Source organism: Oreochromis niloticus, linkage group LG10 (assembly GCF_001858045.2).
Source record: "Oreochromis niloticus isolate F11D_XX linkage group LG10, O_niloticus_UMD_NMBU, whole genome shotgun sequence".
In the NCBI taxonomy this organism is placed as follows: domain Eukaryota; kingdom Metazoa; phylum Chordata; class Actinopteri; order Cichliformes; family Cichlidae; genus Oreochromis; species Oreochromis niloticus.
Window position 1 is genome coordinate 23,318,258 of NC_031975.2, and position 23,832 is coordinate 23,342,089.

Genomic DNA, 23,832 nt, shown 5'->3' on the forward strand with positions numbered 1-23,832 from the left:
AATCGTACATTTGATATTTCATTGGATTTTATTGTTTTGGCTTCGGGGTGGCACCTGGGGCCCGTTCTTCGTACCTCGCTTACTACATCCAAGATCAAATCATCGCGCTAACTTTGAGCTCGCTAATCCGGTTCTCCGAACACACCTGTTGTTGACGATTAGTATAGCTGGATGAAGTAATCTGAGATCACTGGGTGGCTTAAAAGGGGCTACGCATCGATAGTAGAAACATTGATCGGCAACCCTGTGATTGGTCGGCGAAGATGTCGAAGGAGCGCGCTCAGTATTTTTCGGCAGCAGACCAAGAACTCTTGATTGAGGGATTTCAGGAGTTTCAGAGTTTAATTAAAACGCAAGGGAACACTGCAAAGGCTGCAAAAGCAAGGAGAGAGGGCTGGCAGAAAGTTGCTGACAAATTAAACTCGTAAGTGATCCATGATATTACATTATATCATGTGATATTATATTATACCACATTATATTATATTACATCATATCCTCTTTCACATTAGAACCACAACAGGACCCACTAGAACATGGGAAAAAGTAAAAGTGAAATATAAGAATATTCCACAGAATGGTAATATTTATCACTTATATTGCTTTTAGTCTATGACAAGAGACCCTGGAATAATCTGTTTGTTTGTTTATAACAGCAACCAAGAAAAGGGCAGAGCAAATAAAGACAGGTGGTGGTCCTGCATCCCCTCGTCACACCCCTTTTTGTACTGTGACATTTATTGACATTGTGGGTTTTTTTGTGTGTAGTTTGACATAACACTCCATCACTTTTACCTGTTCCCATGCAAGGGGTGACTGAAGCATGCACAGTAAGTCGGGAGTAAGTATATACAGTACAGTAAGTATATATATATATATATATATATATAGAGAGAGAGAGAGAGAGAGAGAGAGAGAGAGAGGAAGAAAGTAAATAATACCCTCACGGGAGAATCGATATCTCTCTATGAGCACACTGTCGCGCTGAGCTAAAGGATCCTGTCTATCCCGCAATATACGCTAAATTCTGGAAACTCTCCTTATCAATCTTGCACCTTCCGCAATGGGTTGCTCGCGTACAAACGGACAGGACATGGCTGCGACAGACTTCCCAAATCCACCTTCGCTTTTATAGCCGTGGTCTCTCATCTTGATTACACGAAGTAATTTACTATTACTACTCTAAAATATGAATTACATCTGACATATGATCTACTACATGTAATAGAATGATTACTAGTACATTTCCCTTTTTTAAGGAAATGACCTGTATGTATCTGTATGAAATCAATAAAAGAATCAAATGCTGCATTATCTTTAGTTGCATTGATAATATTTATTTATGGTAAAACAGTGGCGAAATATTGCTCTTGCTTTCATATAACTGCAGCGGACATACCTGAGTGGCCGCGATCTAATCCTGTTTACATAAAGTAAACCTGCTCCCGAGCAGGTTTACGCTTACGGATCTGTTGCTATGACAGCAAGCCCCAGATGAGCTTCGGAGAACCGAACGATCCAAGATCACGCGAAATCGTCAACATTCAAATCCGGCTAACTTACTTAGCGAGGTACGAAGAACAGGCCCCAGTAAGTGAATGGCTTAAAGAAACCAACATGAAGGTTTTGAAGTGGCCTGGTCACAGTAACAGGCCGTTTATGCTTGAAAACTACTGATAAGGGTGAAACGACCAGTTATTGAGTTTAAGGACAGTTACATTTTCACACAGGGCCAGGTAGGTTTGGAAAACATTTTTTCCTGTATAAATAAAATAAACACTGAAAACCTTTTTCTTTGTGAAATATTTGTTTGGTGATCCCAAACATTTAAGTGTTATAAATACGCAAAAAACAATGAAATCAGGAAAGGAACAGATACTTTTCACAGGAGTGAAAGTGACACCTTAGAGCAAGAAATAAGAATCTCTTCAGATAAACTTCTGCAGTGATTCACCATTAAAAGTCAGATGGAATGGAAAACAATTACAAATATGTTATATGACTGAGCTTAATTTCTTTCCTTTTTTTTGTCCCTTAGAGTATGACGACTCACTGGAGCTCATTTTGTCAGAGGACACTTTGTCCGACTTGGAGAACAGCCCCAAGTTTGTAGAGTCCGGAGACCTGGACTCTCTGCCGAAAAGGCAGTTCAAGACTGCTGAGATCGCAGATGCTGTGATGGGCACTGAAACTCCCATCGATCCATCTGACATCGAGTCTCTCTTCCCCAAAAATGTGAAAGACTTTCAGTCAGGCTTCTCCCCGCCCTGTGATGACAGCAGTGCCCAGTGTAGTTCACTGGCTCCAGCTGAGAATGGCGCATCACAGGAGGAGGATGCTGAATCATCACAGCAGGTTATTAAGATGAAACTGTGAGACATAAAAAGGGACTGCTGTTAGACTGCAGCCTTAAAGGGTTACCACTTCAGTTACCACAGTGACTGACATCTAAATTGATATATAAATTCCAAAAGAAACCCAAACTATAAAGATAATCACAAATTAGTAAATGATTTATTATTAAGGTAATATTTGCACTTGTGAAGATTTCCAGATTTGTCTTCTAAGATTATTAAGTGACACAATGAGATCCTTTGATTCTCAAATGTCTTCCTGGACAAATTTACTTTAAGATGTTAACACTGGTTGTTATAAACCAACTGACTTAAACTGCTGTGGGATCAATAAAGTCTTCTCCTATCTTAAAAATGAATTGATTAAAAAAATCAATAACAAGGTTAATTTAATTTCAGCCTCAGGTTAGCTTTTATGTTTTGACGTGTGCTTGATAAAGTCTCAGTGAAGATTAGCCCAAATATGCATAGTTATGAATGCAGTTTTGCTGAAACTAACTTCTCCTTGAATGTTTCCTTCCAGCTCACGCTTGACATTGTGCGTGCGGAGGTCATAACGGTTGAGGAGCACAACACCACGGAGACTGCCAAGACTTACAAAGTCAACTGTGATAAACGGAACATCACAGGAATGGAGAACTTCACTGTGCAGGTCCTCAATGCCTCACAGGTATTTACTCCATCCTCTGAGGCACATGTTTACACTCTGTGTAAAGTGTGTAAAAAAATAAAATAAAATTGGTGTGCCACCAATTTCCCAAACATTTACACCAGTTACCATATACAAGATTCATTTATCAACTTTTCTAATGCATCTATTTATATATTTTGTGTGTATAAACCTTTTTGTAAATCAGTTTTGTTTTATTTCATCATAGCACGACTCACTGTTTGTATTGTGAGCATTATTGTTTGTTGCCTTTACACCTTTCATTTTTGAGTGAATTTATCCGAATTCAGGTTCTGTTTGTATCCCTCTTATAAAATTCCATGCAGGAGAATTTCCTGTTTCTCTATTTGAGGAAAAACTAAACCCATCCCTTCTTTTCTTTCAGGATCTAATGGAGTTCCTCAATGCTAACAGCACAGAGTGCTCTGTGGTGCTGTTCTTCACCGCCTGGTGCCAGTTCTCAGCCAACCTGGCACCTCACTTCATCGCCCTTCCCCGGGTTTTTCCCAGCATGCACTTCTTGGCACTGGATGCCTCACAGCACAGCAGGTAAATGATCACCTTTGTTCTGGTATTAACTGTGTAATCTCACTGTGAAAACCCCTCTTAGAATACTTTTTATTTAAAAAGAATTTTGAAAAGCTGAAAATCATCTTGTTGCAACAAATGTTTTGACTCTATTTTGTCTAAACATCCAATAATTGATTGCTTATGTTCTTATAAAGGGTGCTTATAATAATCTGTATCCCTGTACATTATACATGACATTGTGTAAGTATAATGCACGCAGAGGGTTGGTGTTACAGACAAGATTGCTTGGTACAGGATCAGATGGAGGCAGGTGATCCACTGTGGTTACCTTTAAAGGGAACAGCTGAAAGAAGAAAAATCGACTAACTTGAGACTCAAAAATTGTTTTGAATGCATCTGCACTATCGTGTATATTCAAAAGATTTTTCTGTAGGTTATTTTGTTGACCAGTGAATATTTAAGATAAGATAAGATAACCTTTATTAGTCCCACACGTGGGAAATTTGTTTTGTCACAGCAGGAAGTGGACAGTGCAAAAGTTATGAAGCAAAAATTAGAATAAAATAAAATAAGAATAAATACAGTACACAACTGTACAGAATAGAATAAAATAAAATACTATATACAGTAGAATAAAATAGAATAAAATATACAATAAGATAAAAATAGAATAAAAATGCTATATACAACTGAGTAAAAATACAACGATGCCAGAAAAGATTATTGCACATTAGTGTTATTGCACATTTGTGGGTGTGTGTGTTTGATCAGTTAAAGTCTTTGTTGTGGACTCTGACAGCAGTGGGGAGGAAAGACCTGCGAAATCTCTCCGTCCCGCACCGTGGGTGCTGCAGTCTCCCACTGAAGGAGCTGCTCAGTGCTGTCACAGTCTCATGCATGGGGTGGGAGATGTTGTCCAACAGGGATGACAGCTTAGCCGCCATTCTCCTGTCACTCACCACCTCCACTGGGTCCAGAGGGCATCCTAGAACAGAGCTGGCCCTTCGGATCAGCCTGTTCAGTCTCTTCCTGTCCCCAGCAGAGATGCTGCCACCCCAGCAGACCACACCATAAAAGATGGCTGAGGCCACCACAGAGTCATAGAAGGTCTTCAGGAGTGGGCCCTCCACTCCAAACGACCTGAGTCTCCGCAGCAGGTACAGCCTGCTCTGCCCTTTCCTGTAGAGGGCGTCTGAGTTATGAGTCCAGTCCAGTTTGCTGTTCAGATGAACACCAAGGTACCTGTAGCTGTCCACAGCCTCAATGTCCATACCTTGGATGTTCAGTGGTTGCAGTGGAGGATGTTTGTGCCTGCGGAAGTCTACCACCAGCTCCTTGGTTTTACTGGCATTGATCTGGAGGTAGTTCAGCTGGCACCAGTCCACAAAGTCCTGAGTCAGTCCTCTGTACTCCTTGTCGTCCCCATCAGTGATGAGGCCGACTATTGCAGAGTCATCAGAGAACTTCTGCAGGAAGCACTGGGTGGAGTTGTGGGAGAAGTCTGCAGTGTAGATGGTGAAGAGGAACGGAGCCAGAACCGTTCCCTGTGGGGCCCCCGTACTGCAGACGACCCTGTCCGACACACAACCCTGAGTCCTCACATACTGTGGTCGGTCGGTGAGGTAGTCCAAAATCCATGCTGTGAGGTGATGGTCCACTCCAGAGTTCTCCAGCTTGTCCTTCAGAACCGAGGGAAGAATAGTGTTGAAGGCACTGGAGAAATCAAAGAACATGATTCTCACAGTGCTTCCAGCGGTCTCCAGGTGAGCGAGGGAACGATGTAGGAGGTGAATGACGGCATCATCCGCTCCAATGCCAGGCTGGTAGGCAAACTGAAGTGGGTCCAGTGATGAGCTCACAAGGCGCCGAAGCTGAGCCAGGACCAGCCGCTCCAGGGTCTTCATCAGGTGGGATGTCAGAGCCACCGGCCTGTAGCTGTTGAGGTCCTTGGGGCGTGAAGTCTTTGGCACTGGTACAACACAGGAGGTTTTCCAGAGCTGTGGGACTCTCCCCAGCCTCAGGCTCAGGTTGAAGAGGTGCTCCATCACACCACACAGTTGGTCCGCGCAGGACCTGACGACCCTCGAGCTGATGCCATCTGGACCCGCTGCCTTCTTGTAATGCATGTCTCCATCTTCCACCAGCCTCTCCATGAGGTTTGGGACTGTGGCAATGCCCAACATCCTGCTGTTCCAGGGGGCAAAACCGATGGCTCGCTTCAACCACACTGACAGAACGCTGGATACACTCACATCTTTCCTTGTTAACCAGACAGGTACAAATGCAGGTTATGTGTTACATTATATAGAGCTTACTGGTTTGGGCTCAAAAGGGTCAGAATTGGGTGGTTGGAAGATCATTTTGAGTCATGTAGAATGAATCTGAACGACCACTCAAATGAAACTTGCACCCATGTGTGATCCAACTCTGTGTTCCAGGTTTTGAAGCCGACCCTGATAGAAATGTGACAGACGCAGACCGCCTCGGCCCCCTCCCTAGCGTTCCCGTGAAGAGCATCGACTGGCTGCTGGTCTTCTCCATCCTCTTCATCACAAGCTTCACTCTGTACGCCATCCTGCGGACCGACAGCATACGCTGGCTCATACCCGGACAAGAGCATGAGCATCAGGACTGAAAGCTCACAGACTGTTCGTCAAGAATAATGTAAAGGATTGTTTGATAAACAGTTTCGTTTATTAAAATGGCTAATGTGCTCATGTTTTAAGTGTTTGAGTGAAATAAAATATTTGAGCTCTTGGGGTTTAGAATAAAGATTTGGATTAAAAGTAACATGTTGAGGCTGTGTGCGAGAAGACAAAACTTTGTTTTGAGTTGTTGGGTTTTTTTGTGCCTTTTAGTTGATGTTCAGCCAAACCCAAGTCCAAAGTACAAAAAAACAAAATAGTAGACATGTCTGTATAAATACTGCTCCTCTCATGCAGGCACACTTTGCTCCTCTTCCTCCTCCTGGCTCTACTGTGTTTTGTTGTCTTGCAGTCCCATGATTCAGCTGCACTGAACAAACATGTAGGCTGCAGTGATTGAAAGAGAGGAGCATCCTGTGGAGATATTTTACAGTTGTAAATGAAAACATTGCAAACAGTGATATGTGTAGGAAGGAAATTCTCTGCTGTGGCGGTAAAAAAAAAAAAAAAAAGAAGTGAGGACAGAGGCGCAGACCCCCTGGCACAGGTCAGAGGTCACTGGCAGAGTCCTTCCAAAGGATCAAAGAATATTCCGTTAGCTTATACAGTGGTGAAAATGACGTTTCAATCATGGCATATGTCAGATGTTCAGTATTAGTTACTGTTAATTAATTAAAGAGATATTCGTCATCATAGTTGTTACTTTAGCAGACGGATACCTATAGGGTGTATTAAGACATTCTATATTTATATATTTAACCTAATGAAATGTGTTCAGTAAGTAATTTTATTTGAAGTGAAAAAAACACCTCAAACATAAAATATCTGGCTATAGCAACTCTTTTGGGTTATTTTTATTTATATAAGCTATTTATATAAGCACATTTATAACAACAGAAATTGCATTCAAATCCCAAATCCAGTTTGAAAAACACATGAAGACGAGCGAAAAGTGACTTTTGTCATGTTAGATAATTAGCAGTGGAAAGCAAAAATCACATCATTTACTTGTCCTTAAAAATCATTCACAAATCCTAATACATTACTCTCGGCTATATTTGCAGTATCATACCACTGCTTCTCAACAGATAACCAGACTCCGTTGGAAAAATGCGTGATTTTAATCAGGCACTACGTTAAACAGCTATGGCAAATTATGAGAGGGCAGTAGAGGAAGAGCAGAGGGGGGGAAGAGGCATTGGTAGGGAGAGAGGACAGCTGACAGTTTACTGATAATGTTTAGGTTAATGTTTAGCCTGAGGACAGGCAGCTCAAGGCCCTGCAGCCTTCTACACCTGCCGAGCAGCTTGAGGGTGCCTCCGCTCTGTAGCAACAACTCGTCTAAAATGGTGAGTAATGCAGTGACAGGCTTTAGCATTAGCATTAAAAAAATAGAAGAAACACAAATTTCACGTGAGGAAAGTCTCTTTTTGAACACTGCAAGATGTGTGGGTGCACTCCCACGTGACAAGCCAAGCACCGTTCCGAAGTATATCCTCCAAAGTATCCAGCTCACGTCGTTCTATCACGTGAGAAACCGTACGCCGAACTCTCCCAGGAAAATGTAAATAAAAACTTTAAGGCGTACGTTTACGTTAAGGCGCAGACGATTAAAGTTTGTAACACTTTTATGAATTGCTCTGATGCTGTACTTTAATTCGGCGTTAGTAGTTTTTTAGATTTCTCAGTTAATTTGGTCCCTTTGCTGTTTACATTGGCATGTGGCTCATGTGCAATAGAAATGTGAGCGGTGCGAGGTTGGTATTCATATTATTGCGAAGTTGAGATTAACTGTATATTTAAAGTTACACATCACATTTAAACTTAAAATTGTTGCCTGTGAAATGCCTTCATTTGGTACGCTTTGTTTGGGCCTGGTTGAGACTTTTAGAGTGGGGCGGAGATTGAGTGGAGTCCCGCCCAAATCCTTTATTTAAACCAATCAAGTTAGGTCCCTTATGCAGGTTACACCCAGGTAAGCCTGATCTGTGGTCCTGGAAAGGACGGCGTTAATGTTCATTTTTGGGTCTAGACCGCCACCTTTTGGACGCAGCGTAAATAGCAGTCAGAGAACTCCTAATACTAGACTAAGCATGTGTGTAAAGGTTGAAGAGCACTTTTCATTATAGTGATTATAGTGCAACAAAAAAAAAAGGAAATGAAATACAAAAAACAACGTGATTTGTCCTGTATAATTCCAGGGCTAAAGAGTTTAACCGTAATATGATTTTGTCCAGTCATCAGACTCACACTGGCTCTCCCCTGAAGACCGGGAGCAGCTATTGGTCGAGCTCAGGGCCACAGGCTGGATGGAGGTGGAGGACCGTGATGCCATCTTCAAAGAGCTTCACTTTAAAACCTTTAATCAGGTGTGTGTATTTATGTTAATATAGTAATTAGCTTTGTTGAAGTCTTAGATCTAATCTTGGATCTATGAGTTAGAATTTTATTTTTTTTATATTGCTGTTATTTTTTTCATCACTTCCTTTGATTTGAGTTTAGACCTAATTTAGATTATGTTTATGCAAGGCTACCCATTCGTGATCAGGTGCAGTTAGGTATATCTAACATCTTCTCCCCTTTCCCGGTCATGCATGTGTGCACTTTTTTCAAAACATGCATGGGTCCTATTCTTGATTTACCACGTATAGTTGAGTTGTGGCGGGCTTGTCCACAAATTGCAGGGATGGCGATTCTATCACTGTCTTCTTCTGTCCACATTCCCTTGAGCAAAACCCTGAAACTGTAATTGCTTCCAAAGGACAGGCAGGCGGCCTTCTCTGCCACGATTAGTATGCAGTTATGCGTGCAAAAGATTGAACGACAGGCAAAAATCAGCAGCTAATTCGACATCTAGGCACCATTGCATATGGCGATTGAAACTGAAGTGTCTGTTGTCATTAAATCAAGCGCAGGATTTAAGATGCTAAAGGTGTAATAAAAGAAAAGTGCCTCAAAATAACAGTTTCATGTAAGTGCTGGGATCACAATATCAGACCACACCAGCCATGCCTGCACAGCTGGTTGATGTGTAAATGGTGTTTCTTTGAATTGTGAAGGAGGAAAAAAAAAGAAACATGCACATTTGTTTCCGTCTTAGTGGTCTTTTTTATTCCAGGTGGCCAGTAGAGTCTGTGATGAAGCAGTCATTTTTCCAGTTTCTGTAGCCGTGAAAATCTGTTCATCTTTAGGAGGCTTGTTGCATGCTGCCAGATGCATGCCCAAAGTGTCGATCGGAAACTCATAATTTCAGCTGTGATTCTGGTAGCATACTGAGCATAAAATTGTGATATTGAAATCAGTAGTCAGACATGTCTCCACAGGTTATAACTGTGTCAAGTGTCAGCATTTTTTCTGAAGTACTTATGAATGAATGACCTAAGACACCAAATGTGCAGGATAATAACATCTAGGGCTTGGTATTGTTTAAAAACAATACCTGTGATTAGCGTTCTTCATGTCGTCATACTGTGCTGACATCAATGAACTATTGTTTGGTTGTTATGCAATATCTCTGACTTGGTTTACGTGAGACTGAATTACAGACATTTTGTGGTTCAAGAAAAGACATGAAGTTGCAGGAAAAAGTTAGTGATTTAAATAATATTACGTCCCCGGCCTAGGGGTAACCTGGATGTAACATGAGGTGCAGCTACCCACACCAACCACACCGAAGAAAAGGCCAGAAACAAACAAAAGACAAATCTCCAACCTAAACTCATAACCAATAAACAAGACAAAAATGGTTCAACAAAAAAGTTTTCTTACTCCTGCTACTGCTGCAGTGCTCTATATATACAGTGTAACAGTCACAATTATCTATTTACAAATCTATTTATGAACAAACTGGTTTGTAGCTTGCAATAATACAAAGCACACTGCTCAGTCCAATCTACTCACTAAAAGACATTCAGATCAGATTCCTCATACTTAGCAAGTATATTTTTTTAAAAATGTATTTAAATTAAAAGACTTTTCCCTGCAATTATATTGTGGTTTTGCACCATATACTCTGCTTTTTCGTTTTCTCAACAAAAACTACAATTTTAAATAGAAGCAGTGCCTGTGTTCTTCTAATTTCCACCAAACTTGCCAAACTTCTCAGTGCATCTGTGTTTAATATTTACTGAAAAAGGGAAGCTGAAGAAAACCTTGCCTTAAAAACTGTTATGATTCCCATTGGGGAATATTATTCAAAGTACTAAAACGGACCATGAATCCAAACAAGCCCTGAATGCCAGGTTGTTACTTTAGAGACACTTTGAGGCAGTGCTCAGGCCCTTCAGTGACACCAGGATAATTTAATTGCACATGTTGCAGAGGTCTGTTCCTTACATAATTTGTGCCACTATCCATAAAAACCAGCATGCATCCTTTGAATATTTATCACAAAGTGTTTAAATTTTAAGTGCTTCTAAAGCCACACGAGGACACAGTGCAAGGATACTTTGGGATGCTAATCAGAGTCAACAGTAAAGTATGGTAATATTTGAGTAGGGCGAATATGCCGGGCGGCGGTGTAATCCTTTATTTATCCAGATAAAAGTATCATTAAGATACCCGGCCATGAGGGCATCTGAAGTTACACCAAATAGAATGCATAACAATGTAATGCGTAAAGAAACAAATACACCTAATATTCCATACAGACAAGTGAACCCGATCATGTGAACCATGTGCAATAACAGGATGGTGGTTAGCACTGTTGCCTCACAGTAAGAAGGTCTGGGTTCAAATCCAGCTTGGTCTCTTACTGTTTGCATTTCGCATTCTCTCCTCGTGTCTGTCTGCATGGGTTGTCTCTGGGAAATTCCTGCTTCCTCCCACAGTCCAAAGACATGCATGGGGTTAGGTTAACTGGTGTTTCTAACTAAAATGACTCTAAGTGTGTAAGTGGGCATGACAGCCTGAGACCCTGAATTGGATAAGTGGAAGAAAATGCACAGGTGCACATTGGTGGTACAGTTTAGCTCTGAATTTTCAGGATTGCACTGAAAATAAGTCTTTCATTTAAAATGAATTATGGCAATTTATCAGAAAGTTATTTATAATATTGGGCAAGTTACTGGTTGGTGACTGTGTCTACCGTAGCATAGTTCCTGAGAGCTGCCTGGCAGCTGAAACTAGTTCTCTTGCTTCCGGGGGTAAAACAAACATTAAATATTCTTTTCAAAAGTTTTTTGGCACGTCTTGTAAGCAGCTGCTCCGTTTGCTCACTCTGTGCGGGGCGAAGTAAACTGCAGCATCTCAAGGCCACTTAGCGGACTTCCTCTAATCCCATCGTTAGTTGTTTTAGCCCCTAAAATAGTCTGTTTTTACACTTCCCCATGTTTGAAGTCGGAGGGTGAGCGCTGACCTCCCCCATCTACTCCTCCTGGCTCTAAAGCTTCTCCTCTTACCCCGACACGTCAGGCTGCATTACTCTGAGACTCACCAGGAGGCCAGTTGGCAGCAATTAGGGTTTTGATCAGAATGATTTCTTTCACAAACAATCAAATTGGTTAAAATGTTTCATCTGGTTCACAAACCACTAACAACCCCATCATTCCTTCTGCTCTGCATCGCTTTCTCTCTTCTTTTTCTCTTCTTTTTTAAAAATTCTTACTTGTTGCCACCCTCCTTTCCCCTATCTCTGCCTTTCAGTCTTTGTCTGTCTCTCATTCCCATTCTGTGCCCCATGTTATTGGGGGAATGAGCTCATGTTGTTCCAATTTTACATGCTGGCAGCTCGCTCTGTCTGTCTGTCTCTCTATCCTTCTTTTTCACCCTCTTTTATTCTCTCCAGACACCACTCAAACTCTCTGATGCATTTTCACAAACTCTCCAGCTCGTTTTTCATGGCTGCTCTTAAAGGGCTTTTACCGAAGGGGAATGGAGATGAGGAGCGACATGCTGGCTGATTTCCATTCGCCACTTATCTCCAAGTGATGGGCTTGAGGAAATCAGATCCCCAAGAGTTTATAATGAGAATAACAAATCCCCTTCCTGTGTGTTGCAACACTTCCTCTCCTGATCTCTAGGGGGCGGTAGAGCCGTACTCATGCATTGAAGTGAGTACAGCAAGTTGAAGTTGAGCGAATTCATGAGACGCTCAAGAGCTGCAAATGAATTTAAAGGAAACATGGCAGCTGGGATTGCTTCTTTGAGTTTATTTTTCTTTGATTACAGCAAGTGGAAAGTGTTATGATGCCTTTATAAATGGCTCAGGAGTTTAGCTGCGGCGTGTGGGTATACAGTGTGATGTTTGTGGCATTAGTCTGAGGAGTAACTGTGAGTTATTTTTCCTGTCAAGTCCAGTCTGTTTAATGTGCTTTGAGAGGTGAAATCCTCTTTCTGGAGTCGCTTTGGTCAGTGGGAATTATTGCAATCATATATAGACGTACGTGTGTGTGTGTGTGTGTTTAATACTGTAAATCTGGGCTGGAATTGAGCGTGTTTTTAAGTTGCGGTTGCTGATATTGTTTACACAACAAGCTTTATGTTATGTATGTTTACAGATGACCATCTGCTATACATTTCGCTGGATGAAGTGGAAACTTTCATGCGACACAAGTGAAACGGGTAGCTTTCGGATGCAGCTCGTATAAGAGAGGGTGAGCTGTGCATGCTCAACTGTTGTGTTGTGTTAGCTGAGGTTGACATCGATGGCATTCCTCCTTCCCCCACAAATATTCAGTCAAGCAGCCCTGGGAAAAAAATCACTCAAAAGCTACGTTTAGGATGGAGGGGAAAAATGGCCGGTTATTATCTTCAGTCTTTCTTGTAAAGTAAACAAGGGCAGTCTTAACCTAAGGAGGGAAATTTTTAATGGTTAAATATCTGCATCCAGAGCATGCTGCACTGTCTTTATTAGAGGGATTAAAAAGCAAATGGGTATGTGCACCATTGAAGATCTTATTTAATTTATCAGTTCAAGTATTGTTGCCTATTAATATTATTTTTTGACAATTTTCAATCGTTTTGAAGTTTTCAATCATAAATTGTTTTAAAAATAAAACTATTTATTTTTCATTAATTTAACCTTTATTTAAACAGGTAATCCTGCAGAGATTGAATGTCTCATTTACAAGAGAGACCTGCTTCAGATGACTGTAATAAAATAGAAAAAGTAAAATAGTAAAAATTGCCTAATGTTTACGCAATCATATTATAAATCTGGCTCATTTCTGTTTTCCACACAAAACATTGCCTTGAAGGTTCATTTTAATTGTGCAACATGTAGATTGTTTGTTTGTAATTGTGCAATCACTGTACAATTCACAAAACATCAAGGGATTGGTTCATGACTCGGGTCAATTTGTTTTATTTATATGGCACCAAATCCAAATCATCATCATCATCATCTTTATTTATAAAGCACTTTAAAACAACCACAGCTGACATAAAGTGCTGTACATTTGAACTAAATAATAAAAATACATAATAAATAAAAAAATAAAAACCAAAGAAAGAAAAAAGTAAAACCATTAATTAATTAATTATTTAATTACAAGAAAAACAACAATAGTATTATTAAAACATTTCAATTTAAAGGCCTACGATGATATTATTATATGAAATGATAACATATAGCAAACATACACATTAAGATAAAGCATTTAAAAACATTTCCCAACATGTGCTGCATTAAAATGTATATGGACTCTCACAGTTTTAGTTAATAGTAAAAGTTAATAGTAAAATTTATTTAATTGCTGTATGTTTAACTATTTTAAAGGGATTACATATTTACATTATTCACTCACTCATCTCCTTCTTATGGATTACATCCCCCCACCCCCCCATATTGGGATATAATACAAACATATTTTACTGGCTAGCTTAAAGTATAAACATTGCATCCACTCCTGCTTCCATCAGTTGCTGATAGCGCGCTTATTTTTACACCACATTTCACTTCAGCCAAGAAATGAAAAAGTAATCCTATCATGAACACATCACATTAGTGGAGCTGTAAATATGGAAATATAAGTATATTTTACTCAAATGCGTCTGTAATTACCTGGATTCCATCCCATACATTATTTTTAATATAATTTTTAAAGGCTGAAAAGACTCTCCTACTGTTCTAACTCTTTTCCTCAGAAATGACATCAAGCTTCTGTGGAAAATATTTTAAAATTAATGTATTGTTATTTTGAAAAATAGTCACTTCAAATAAAAAAAAAAAAATCTGAACATTTTAGTTTTATTTGTGTGAAATAATTTTTAAGTATCCGGCATACACAAACAACCTCCCAAGGTTGTGGTTTGCCGCAAACAATAACTACAACACAAGCTCTGGGAAAAAGCTTCTGGACTTAACTTCCAATTTCGAGTCTGAGGCAGCGACTCTGATTTTTACTGAAGAGAGCAATGCTGTGTTCAGACAGCTGCCTCTGCTCCTGCTCTGCTCTTGGAAGCTGATCCCCCCCTCCCCCATCCTTTTTTTATATTCAGTCAGAGGCTCCCTCTCCTCCAAATCTCCTTCAAGCCTCTGCCTCTCGTTATGGGACTTGGTCTACTTGTGTTGAATAAGTTGTCCTACAACTAAAACTGAGCCCCTGGGTAAACCAAACTCCCAAAGCCATCCTCCTCCAGCTTCACACACACACGCACACGTTTTCGCATACAGGTTATACTGATGAATTCATTTGCTCATGCTCCATACCAAACAAGCAGGGCCTTTTCTCCCAGGCAAATAGTTGAGCAATCAGATTGGACAGTCTGTTGGGTTGATTTGTCAATTCCCAGTCACTCAATATCAATCAGTGAATTTATTTCTTTTTGAAATGAACGTTAATTCCTTTTGTCATGTGTGCTGTATTTATGTAGCACTTTGAGTCTTACTGACCACTTTACACTGCAAGCCACACCTATTCATACAGCCCTTAATGTTTTTATAACCTCAGCGTCTTCCTGTTACAGATAATATATTGTGGGCAGTTTTGACGCTTTGGTGTCTTGCCCAAGGACATTAAAACTGGCGGATCGGTTGAGCAGCGAATCAAATCACTGACTTGCCAGTTGGTGGATGACCTTCTAGACCTTCCAGATACCAAAAGATAATCAGTTTCCACTTCAGTCCTTACATCCAAGAAGCTGGAACCAGTGAATGGTTGGCACTTTTCCTTGATACATGACTTTGGTGATCTATTGTCTTAGCCACCTTTAAGTGGACTCGGAGTATCCCACATTTCTTGACTATTGTTTGGACGCGATGATTCAGGGATTTGCCACCCTTCAAAGAGTTTAGGCAGTGTTTTACATTCCACCGGAGGGGGGGGGAAAGGAAAGCTAACAAGAAAATGTTACAATTTGTTCAAATGCTTAGAGGTATGCACACAGATTTGCATATACAACTTCTACACTAGTCCTCGGACGAGCGAGAAGCCAATTAATCGGCTCAGCGGTGTTCAGTTCCCACTTTCAATCTCCAAAGTGAACCTTTCCCTGGGAACCGGAGGCATCCTGCGTTCATCCCATCCTGTGAGAATAGCTGGAGGGAAGCCACAAGGTGTGGCACCCAAGCGGAGGTGGTTAGATAATCTGGCTATCAGACCTTGGGTAAAGTAAGATGGCCCTGACGTCTGCCGTCTGTTGACAAGCCCAATGTCTTTTTGAGCCCTCGCTGCTAAACCCCGCAGTTAATGAGGGGTTTGCATAAGTTGGCCTTAACGCCATGCCTGAGCGTTACGTGACACTCGTTACAAAAAGGAGCTGAGTTGTGTGTGAAGAGTTGTAACACATGATATTAGTCACTAAATGAGTGTCAACACTGGCAGAGTGTCAAATTGAAACCCTGCTCTGCGTTTCTCAACTTTAAGAATCTTAATTTGAGAAGATTAATACCGCTGATGTTACACATGCCCAGCAGAGCTCTCTCTCTCTCTCTGACTACATGAAAGAACTTCACAGCTGGCAGCTTTGCTTCATAATTATTTGATATTTTGCTTTAAGTTACATGTCAACTCAGCGGGCAGCCCACGTCTGGCCAGCTGGAAGCTCGTGAAGAGCTGTTTGGGGAAAGAAGAGAAATGAGGTGTGGTCATCATCATTATCATCACCACCACAACCACCGCCATCGAAATCACAGCTTTCTTCGCTTGCAGAGGAGCGAAGGTTTTCCAGGGGGCTAACGCTGACGCGGGTGATGATGGGGCTAGCGGAGTAATCATCGGGTAGTCACGGCGGTGTGTAATGGAGGAGAGCGGCTCGTCTTCCTGTGTGTGCGTGTCGGCAAATACTCGCGCATATGCCGAGGAGGCTTGTGTGTGTACATTTGTGCATGCACCAGTGTGAAAGTGTGTGTCTGTCAGAGGCTAGTAAGGGTGGGCACAATCTGCATGCACTTAGTCCTGGCAAAGCAGTGCAGGCGTTTCTAAGCCCTTGGACCGCGGGGTGGTGGAAAGCCGATCTGTAAATAACAGACACATGTGTTTGAAACTGAGTCCTGTATTCCAGCCCAGAGCCGCAATGAGAGGGAGAACACCACTCCGCTCCGACGTCAAATTGTCTCATCCAGTGTTGTATGACAATCATGCTGTAATAGCACCAAAATGGCTCCTCAAAAGAGAGAGTGTGTGTGTGTGTGTGTGTGTGTGTGTGTGTGGAGGGGAGACGGGGAGAGGGGGCATAGTGGCGGTCTGCTGTCGGGTGTTTCTGATTATTTGAGATGGGGGCCTGCATAATGTCACGTCAAATTATGTGACTCTGACAGCTACAGCTTGTTGGGCCAGTTGGAGAGAACTGCTGGCTGGCTGGCTGAGAGGATGGATAGCCGACTAGCTGGCTGACCTGTTGGCTCGAGAAGTGTGGCCCGTACAATACAAATGGGATAAACAAAGCACTTTGAGAGGCCAAGCCCTTGACCTCTGCTGACACGAGACCTCATCTGGGAGTTGAGGATTGGTTTTAATTTCTGTTTGGCCCAAGTGGAGGGTGTTGAGATGACCTACAGATGACGGACAGACACAGGACTGTCACTTTGCCTGTATTGTTTCCTCATGCTCTGTTTACTGCCCCCAAGGGAGCACTGTCTGTTGAGAAAAGGCTGATGTAGGGCAGGATTTATTTTCTGGATTCACTATTTCAGGTTATTTTGACATTCAACTCCAATTCATTTGTAGCGAGTGATTACTGCTTTTATTTTATTTTTTTCTTGTTTTTCTCCACTTTTGTTTCTTTTATCAGGCTTCATGTTACATAACGGCCATCTTATGTTTCCCATATGTTCCCTTCCAAATGCTCTCTGGTTCATTCGCACATCACTGATGGCTGAATGGGGACAGGTAATTTCTTGGAAAGTGTGACAATACTTACGATAAAAGCAGTGCAGATTTTCATGTTATACGGCACTTTTCAAGCTATCATTATACACTCTAGTCGGGTTTAGTGCAGTTTCAATTCAATGGATTAAGGGTAAACAAAGTGGATGGATTGTTAGATCATTCTAAATACAAATACAATATTTCTTCTTGATCATTGGCAAACGTCATGATGCCGTGTGCTGGCTTTGTTAGAAAAATGTATTCTTTCAATCAAGTCATGAAGACTAGAAAATGTATCATAAAAATATTTGCAGTTTTGGACTTGCAGATCTCATGTATATTCAGCTATAACTATATTATAGATACTGTAGGCCAAATGTAAAACCTTTGGCAGACATGTAGTGTTAAAAAGGATCCTCACTGCATAAAATGGAGAAAATAAACCCAGGTTTCAAACACATTGGTCAAGGCCAGAAACCTCTTAGCTGTTTATCTGTTGCAGGATTAAAGTTATGAAATCTGCATTTACATTTGATGATTAAAGTCCTTGAATTTACTAAACAAGAAAAAATAAATACTTGCAGAGGGATTCATTCCTATTTTTTATAATTATTTGAGGCTGTTGGAAACAACGCTAACACGACAAGCCTTTTTTTTAAGAAGTTGCTTAATTGCATGTTGAGCACCAATGAAACCATATTAATTCCTTCAGAGTTGTTTATGGCCACCAGGGAAAATAATATTCATTTGTCATGCTTTTATTTTTTTTGTTAGCTGGTCACGTTTTACACAGTTGCAAATAAATCGACTGAAAATACATAGAAATGATCAGTCTTCAGATGAAAGATTCACAGAGGGCAGATCTACCACAGAAATAAAGTTGTACAGCAGTGGATTTGCAACCTCCCCAGTCTGCTCAGTCTAAATGTCACTGACATTACAAGGCAGAAATGTTTAAGACAGTGAAAATAAGACTGCTAATATTTGTGGTTAGCAATAACTTTAGCATAGCATTGATGAAGCGCAGGCGGCGAGCATGCTCGGTAAACGCACACCTACATGTCGTAGCTGTCTGCCGCCAAATGGGGACGGTGTCAAAGATATGTGGAACAGCTGGAAATGTAAGCTACTCGTGTTTGTGTTTGTCCTGCTGTTGATCCTTTAGCTTAGCCCCTGCCACAGAGAAGACGGAAGTCACACAAAGAACATCTTTGTTTTATTTTTTCTCTTCTCGGTAAACTCTGTTCTGAGTAGTGTCCTATTGGACAGTGCGGCGTTGTGTAGTTTTAGTGAAAAGCTGCCTGAAGGCACTAGAGGACATTGTAGGTTTATGTACAAGTTGTGGCAGCGCACAGGAAGAAGAGGAAGAAAGATGAGCTGAAGCTTCTCCAGCTTGTACTTCTTTACTTTTATTTAAAAGCGTAGGATGCCATACATGCATGCATGTCTCTTTAAGGTACCAGCATGGTACTGGGTTGGTAGCCTATAGGTGCTCCAAAAAGCTTTACAGATCCATGTGTGATATTTGTAGCTGTGTACTGTCATTTGGCCTGTTGTTGTTCATGTTTGTGCTGTTGTTGGGTTTTTAGCTTAGCACCTACTGCAGAGAAGACAGAAGTCATTTTAGACAACAAAACTTCTTTATATTGGAGTGAAATTGAGCGTTAAAAACAATTAACTGTCCATGCCAGCCATTGATTCTGCTTTTCATTTGTGTGTGTGTGTGTGTGTGTGTGTTGAAGCTAGCTTTTTAGCCAACTAAGACAGCATTGTTGAGTTTTTAGAGTGTACATAAGTGTGTTCTTGCAGCCTTTCTATTGAATGTCTGCATAGCAAAGTGCTACGCTAATGGACACAAACATTCATAAGCACAGTTTTAAAAGCTGTGTAGACTGAATTTCTGTCATCTTTCTGTCTTTGAAACAAAAAGGTACTCAAGCCAAAAAAACCCACTTGTGTACAATATAAACTAGTTCCTACCATAAAAGATTTACGTAGCCACTGTAATGTAACCTATTGTTACTATACACTGTGTTTCCATCAGTTTTCTAATGCCACGCATTACCACTCTTGAATGACAGTGTCAGCTAACACTAGCAAATTTGGTTACCATTCTTAAGTTGTGTTTTTGTAAGGCACAAATTGAAATCTGCCGATTATTGTGAAGTAGCTAAATAGCAAAATACCAGAACTTCATTTAGCAAAACTCAAGTAGAAACCATTTTTTGTCAAATAAATGCATTAAAACTGCTCTATGAGGTCCCTACAACACAAATGCAGTGGAGCAGACTTAAATGATGAAGGTGAGGTGTGACAGCAGTTGTCTGTGTTAAAGTGGCCACACCCCCAAATCCAGTTTCCAGATAGATGAGTTAGAGAAACTGTCTATAGAGCCCCAAGCACTTTCTGTACTAGGCCTTGAATATCTACTCTTAATTTCGGCTGTAAATTTGGGCACTTTAACATTGGATTGTATGGGGATCAATTCACTTTTGGAGCAAGCCTCTAGTGGGCACTAGAGGAACTGCAGTATTTGGCACTTTGCTTTATTTTTTTGGTCAGGACATTGCTGCATGGTCTCAGCCAACATCTTGTGTAGTGGAAACCCTAATACCAATGATGGTGTCAAAAAAGAAGGAAAAAAGTGTTAGCCTGAAGAATGAGTTATAAACATTCATAGACCATGTTTAATCAATCAAGTATCTTAAAATACCACGAGATGACTTTTTTGTTCTATAACAAGGGACAGATTAGAAAGGGAGTTTCTGAAAAAGCACAGTGTTTTGAACTGGGACATTGTGCAGGAACCAAAAGTGTTAACACAGAATCCTTTTACCTGTCACTTAATGTTCCTCAGCGGCATATTAACCTGAAGTCAGCCCTTAGAGGGAGAAGACATGTTTGGACAACACCTGACATGACAGGCTGCTTAGCAATCTCCATTAAAGCCAATGAAAACTGAGAAAAAGCAGACCGCCCGGCTCTCTAAATTGGTGCCAGTGAGGTCAAGTTGCAGGAATATGTCAATTACTTAAATTGATCGGGAGACGGTTTCCTTGATAACCAATTTGATCAAGCTGCTGATCGTGTTACATGCATAGCACTACACGTGAATTGAGCAGGCTGTCTCAGAAATTGGTTACAACACACTAAAAAGGCTAAACGCAATTTCCTCTTTGAGGCTAATTCTGTTTCGTCATGTCAGGTGGTGGATGGGGCCACAGCCATAGCATGTAAACAATGGCATTTCAGTTGATTTAATTAGGCAGAGAGGAAGCATTTAGGGGCTTAATTGAGATTGCAGTGGGAAATTGCTCTGAAATAGGTCTACCTGATTCTTTTTTTCTTCTTTTTTTTCCTCTCTTCACAGAGAGCATGACGAGGGATTTCACTCTCCTCTTTGTAGATAATTAGAATAACCGTAATCACTCCCTGGATGGCCTGTGATTGGAGCGAGTCACATGCCAAACTTATGAAGAGTGTGTATGTTTCTCGGTGTGTGCATGCATGCTCTAAAGTCCTTTTGTGGTTGTGGAAATTGAACACATGCATTCAGGAGGACCTTCTATATTCAGAAATCCGTCTTGTACTTCTCCCCGCCTCAGATGGCAGTATTGCACTTTATTATGCTTTGGATTGACATTCTTTTATTTATATATTATTAAACTTTTTTTATTCTGTCCTAACATGGTTCTCTATTGACATTGTGTTTTAATTGTTGTACCACATTTTATGACCTTTATGTCAGTGAATGTGCTATATAAATAAACTTTACTTACTTTATTTATTGTTTATGAAACTTCACATTTAACTTATTTCAAATTTGGTGACAGAGCCCTTTGAACAGGCCCGCTATATTTTCTAATCAATAGTTCTGTTGAAGTGTTACAATTTTGCAAGACTACTTACGGAATGATTTGTTTTGACTAATTATGTGTATACTGTTAACATTTATTTATTTTAATTTAGATTTTGACCATTAATAATGCAGGAGTCCTTTTCTGTTTATTATTCTGATGACTTTACTTTTAGCAGGATTTGTACATCTGAACATTTATTTTTTATTATTCATTTATTTATTTATAAAAAGTGGATCAAATTTAATGCAGTGTATTAATCATTTTGTGCTTAAACACATGCATTTTGAAGCAGGCTCGCAATAAATTTAGCCATCATTTTATTTTCCCCCTAACAGGCATTTGGCTTCATGTCACGGGTGGCTCTGCAGGCAGAGAAGATGAACCATCACCCAGAATGGTTCAATGTTTATAATAAGGTAACAGGGACTGGAGATTCATTTACAGTGCTGCGTTTATTTACTGTCAATTAGAGTAAGCGCATCTTGCAAAATCAATAGTGGTTTGTTTGATTTGTTGCCATATTTACAGTTTTGTGGTTTGTTAATAACGAAGTAGACACACTGCAACTGATCTTGTATAAAGCCAGTTTTATTTACTTATTTATTTATTTGTGTCAAACGGTTATGACTGGCCCATAGCCAGGCTTTCACACACTCCATATGTAAAAAGGAAAAGAAAAAGCCAAAATCAGGTTCACACTTTAATCCCATAGTTTTTTTTTTGTTTGTTTTTTTCGTGAAAAGCTCTGCAAATATGTCTGCCTTCCTTCACAGCCCCAGCACTCACACAGACTCTCTCACTTTCCCTGCCTCACAAATAAAGTAGTGGTTGATATGACAAACCCAGTCCCTGAAAATCTCTCAGCATTAGGCTGTAGCCACTGAGTTACTGTGTGGCGGACCGGGCCGCTCTGGGAGGAATGCTGGTCCTAATCCACTCTTTATTAAAGTCTCTGTACAATGGTGCTACAGGTCTCTGGGCCCCCACAGCACTTTCCACCAGACACTTACACATAAATCCCACAGCGACTGAGGTACAGCCTCGACAAAACAGAAGCTGTATGCTGAGCTGCTGCTAATATTCTCTAAAATTCACTCTAAATGTTCTGTTCTGTTTTGGTGGTTGTTAGTTTTAAGGGTATTTACAAAAAATGTTTTTGGTAGCAGGGGGGGTCAAACTGCTGCAGGAAAGGAGTAGTTATCACAGTTTATGTCAAATAAAACTATAATGTGTATCACAATATGTACAAAGTTTCACATTTTGTAAAGTATGATTAGAGAGTGCGGTTTTTAGGAGAGTATTGTTTGACAACAGCAGGAAGGCTCAGCGCCTGTGGGCAGTTTGCTTGAGTTTGTCATCACAGAAATGTCACACAGAGACCAAAAACCAAAACCTGTACTCACTGGCTGCATGTGGCAAACCACAGCACAGCTGGGAGCACTGCACGCTGTAGTTACACCTACCAATACACAGGAAGGTCACATTATACTTCCACCAGAATGTGCAAGAGCTGTCACAGAACTAGGTGATAGTCTTAATCGTTTTTTTTCAAGGTTGCACAACATCACTGGATGCGACATATAAAGCAGTAATGCAGTGAAAGCTGTTTCTAGATGGCCACACATATGCTATCTGATTTGTACCTTGCACTCTTGAATACAGACTGGAAATCAAAGGTGGACATAATTACTCTAACATTCCCCCCTTTAGACTGGGACCTGCATTTTGACTTTAGCCTAATAGCTTATACAACTGGAGCCAGACGCGACCATATTTGGAAAACGGGGTGATTCTAATTAGATTAGTATATTTTTACAGGTAAAACATGGTATTTAATTTGACAAAACTGTATATTGGTTCAGTTAACCACAGAGCAAGCCATACTATTTGTCCCATAACTGATGACTTGAAATCGATCCAAAAGGCGCCACCAAAACAAACAGTTGCGAGAGGTCCTGTTTAGTCACTCGAATGAATGATAGCGAAGCCTGGTGATGCAGATAGGCGCCGGCACCTACCTGTCAAAGTGACCACAGTCCTAATAATGCAAAACTTTGAGCTATACCACAGTTTAAAAGAATAGAAGGTTTTCTGAAATGACAAAGTATGTAATTTTATTGGATTTTTTTCTTTGCAACTATTAAACTCTTAAAAGTTGCTTTTAGGAAAATATTTTGATTATGTTGTCATTGCCTTGTGATTGACACTAACGTGTATATGTGTCTTCACAGGTCCAAATTACACTGACTACACATGACTGTGGAGGGCTGTCAAAACGGGACATCAAAATGGCCAAATTTATTGACAAAATTTCACTTTCCATGTAGTTTTTTTGTGTTTAAATTGCAATCTGTCACAGCCTTTGTAGATACACTGATTTTAGTTTCAACTCCACTCTTTAAAAAGACGACTGCATTACAGAGTTAAATGTATTTAGTCTTTCATATGTGCATATTCTGCTTCTGATTTTTGTCCCAAATAAAATCTGTAAAAATAAAATAAACGTTTTACATTGTTTACAAA

At 40.4% G+C, this 23,832-nt stretch overlaps 2 protein-coding genes across 3 annotated transcripts; both read left to right on the forward strand.

The window, feature by feature from the left end:
* Positions 1-1,617: 1,617 nt before the first annotated feature.
* txndc15 (thioredoxin domain containing 15) lies at positions 1,618-6,345 on the forward strand. The gene is made up of 6 exons (XM_019363526.2): positions 1,618-1,645; positions 2,039-2,355; positions 2,878-3,024; positions 3,410-3,573; positions 5,700-5,830; positions 5,994-6,345. Exons 1-6 carry the CDS (start codon positions 1,618-1,620, stop codon positions 6,188-6,190), a joined length of 984 nt encoding a protein of 327 aa, XP_019219071.1. The 3' UTR covers positions 6,191-6,345.
* Positions 6,346-7,289: 944 nt separating this feature from the next.
* On the forward strand, positions 7,290-23,832 carry LOC100699409 (pterin-4-alpha-carbinolamine dehydratase 2). Of its 2 annotated transcripts, XM_019364142.2 has the most exons (5): positions 7,290-7,549; positions 8,438-8,569; positions 12,698-12,793; positions 21,645-21,725; positions 23,541-23,832. In XM_019364142.2, the coding sequence occupies exons 4-5, from the start codon at positions 21,657-21,659 to the stop codon at positions 23,634-23,636; spliced, it is 165 nt and encodes a 54-aa protein (XP_019219687.1). In that variant the 5' UTR covers positions 7,290-7,549; positions 8,438-8,569; positions 12,698-12,793; positions 21,645-21,656; the 3' UTR covers positions 23,637-23,832. The 2 variants fall into 2 exon arrangements, with proteins under 2 accessions (XP_019219687.1, XP_003451492.1); XM_003451444.5 differs by lacking the exon at positions 12,698-12,793 and having other exon boundaries at positions 7,292-7,549.

What these genes read in the sequence shown, in the direction of transcription:
- txndc15 (XM_019363526.2), top strand. Translation starts at nt 1,618, where the DNA reads ATGAAGGTTTTGAAGTGGCCTGGTCACA. An exon ending in TTTGAAGTGGCCTGGTCACA is followed by an intron (nt 1,646 to 2,038) that starts GTAACAGGCCGT and finishes TTTGTCCCTTAG; the next exon opens with AGTATGACGACTCACTGGAG. An exon ending in GATGCCTCACAGCACAGCAG is followed by an intron (nt 3,574 to 5,699) that starts GTAAATGATCAC and finishes ATCTTCCACCAG; the next exon opens with CCTCTCCATGAGGTTTGGGA.
- LOC100699409 (XM_003451444.5), top strand. Translation starts at nt 7,436, where the DNA reads ATGTTTAGGTTAATGTTTAGCCTGAGGACAGGCAGCTCAAGGCCCTGC. An exon ending in GCAACAACTCGTCTAAAATG is followed by an intron (nt 7,550 to 8,437) that starts GTGAGTAATGCA and finishes GATTTTGTCCAG; the next exon opens with TCATCAGACTCACACTGGCT. An exon ending in ACTTTAAAACCTTTAATCAG is followed by an intron (nt 8,570 to 21,644) that starts GTGTGTGTATTT and finishes TCCCCCTAACAG; the next exon opens with GCATTTGGCTTCATGTCACG.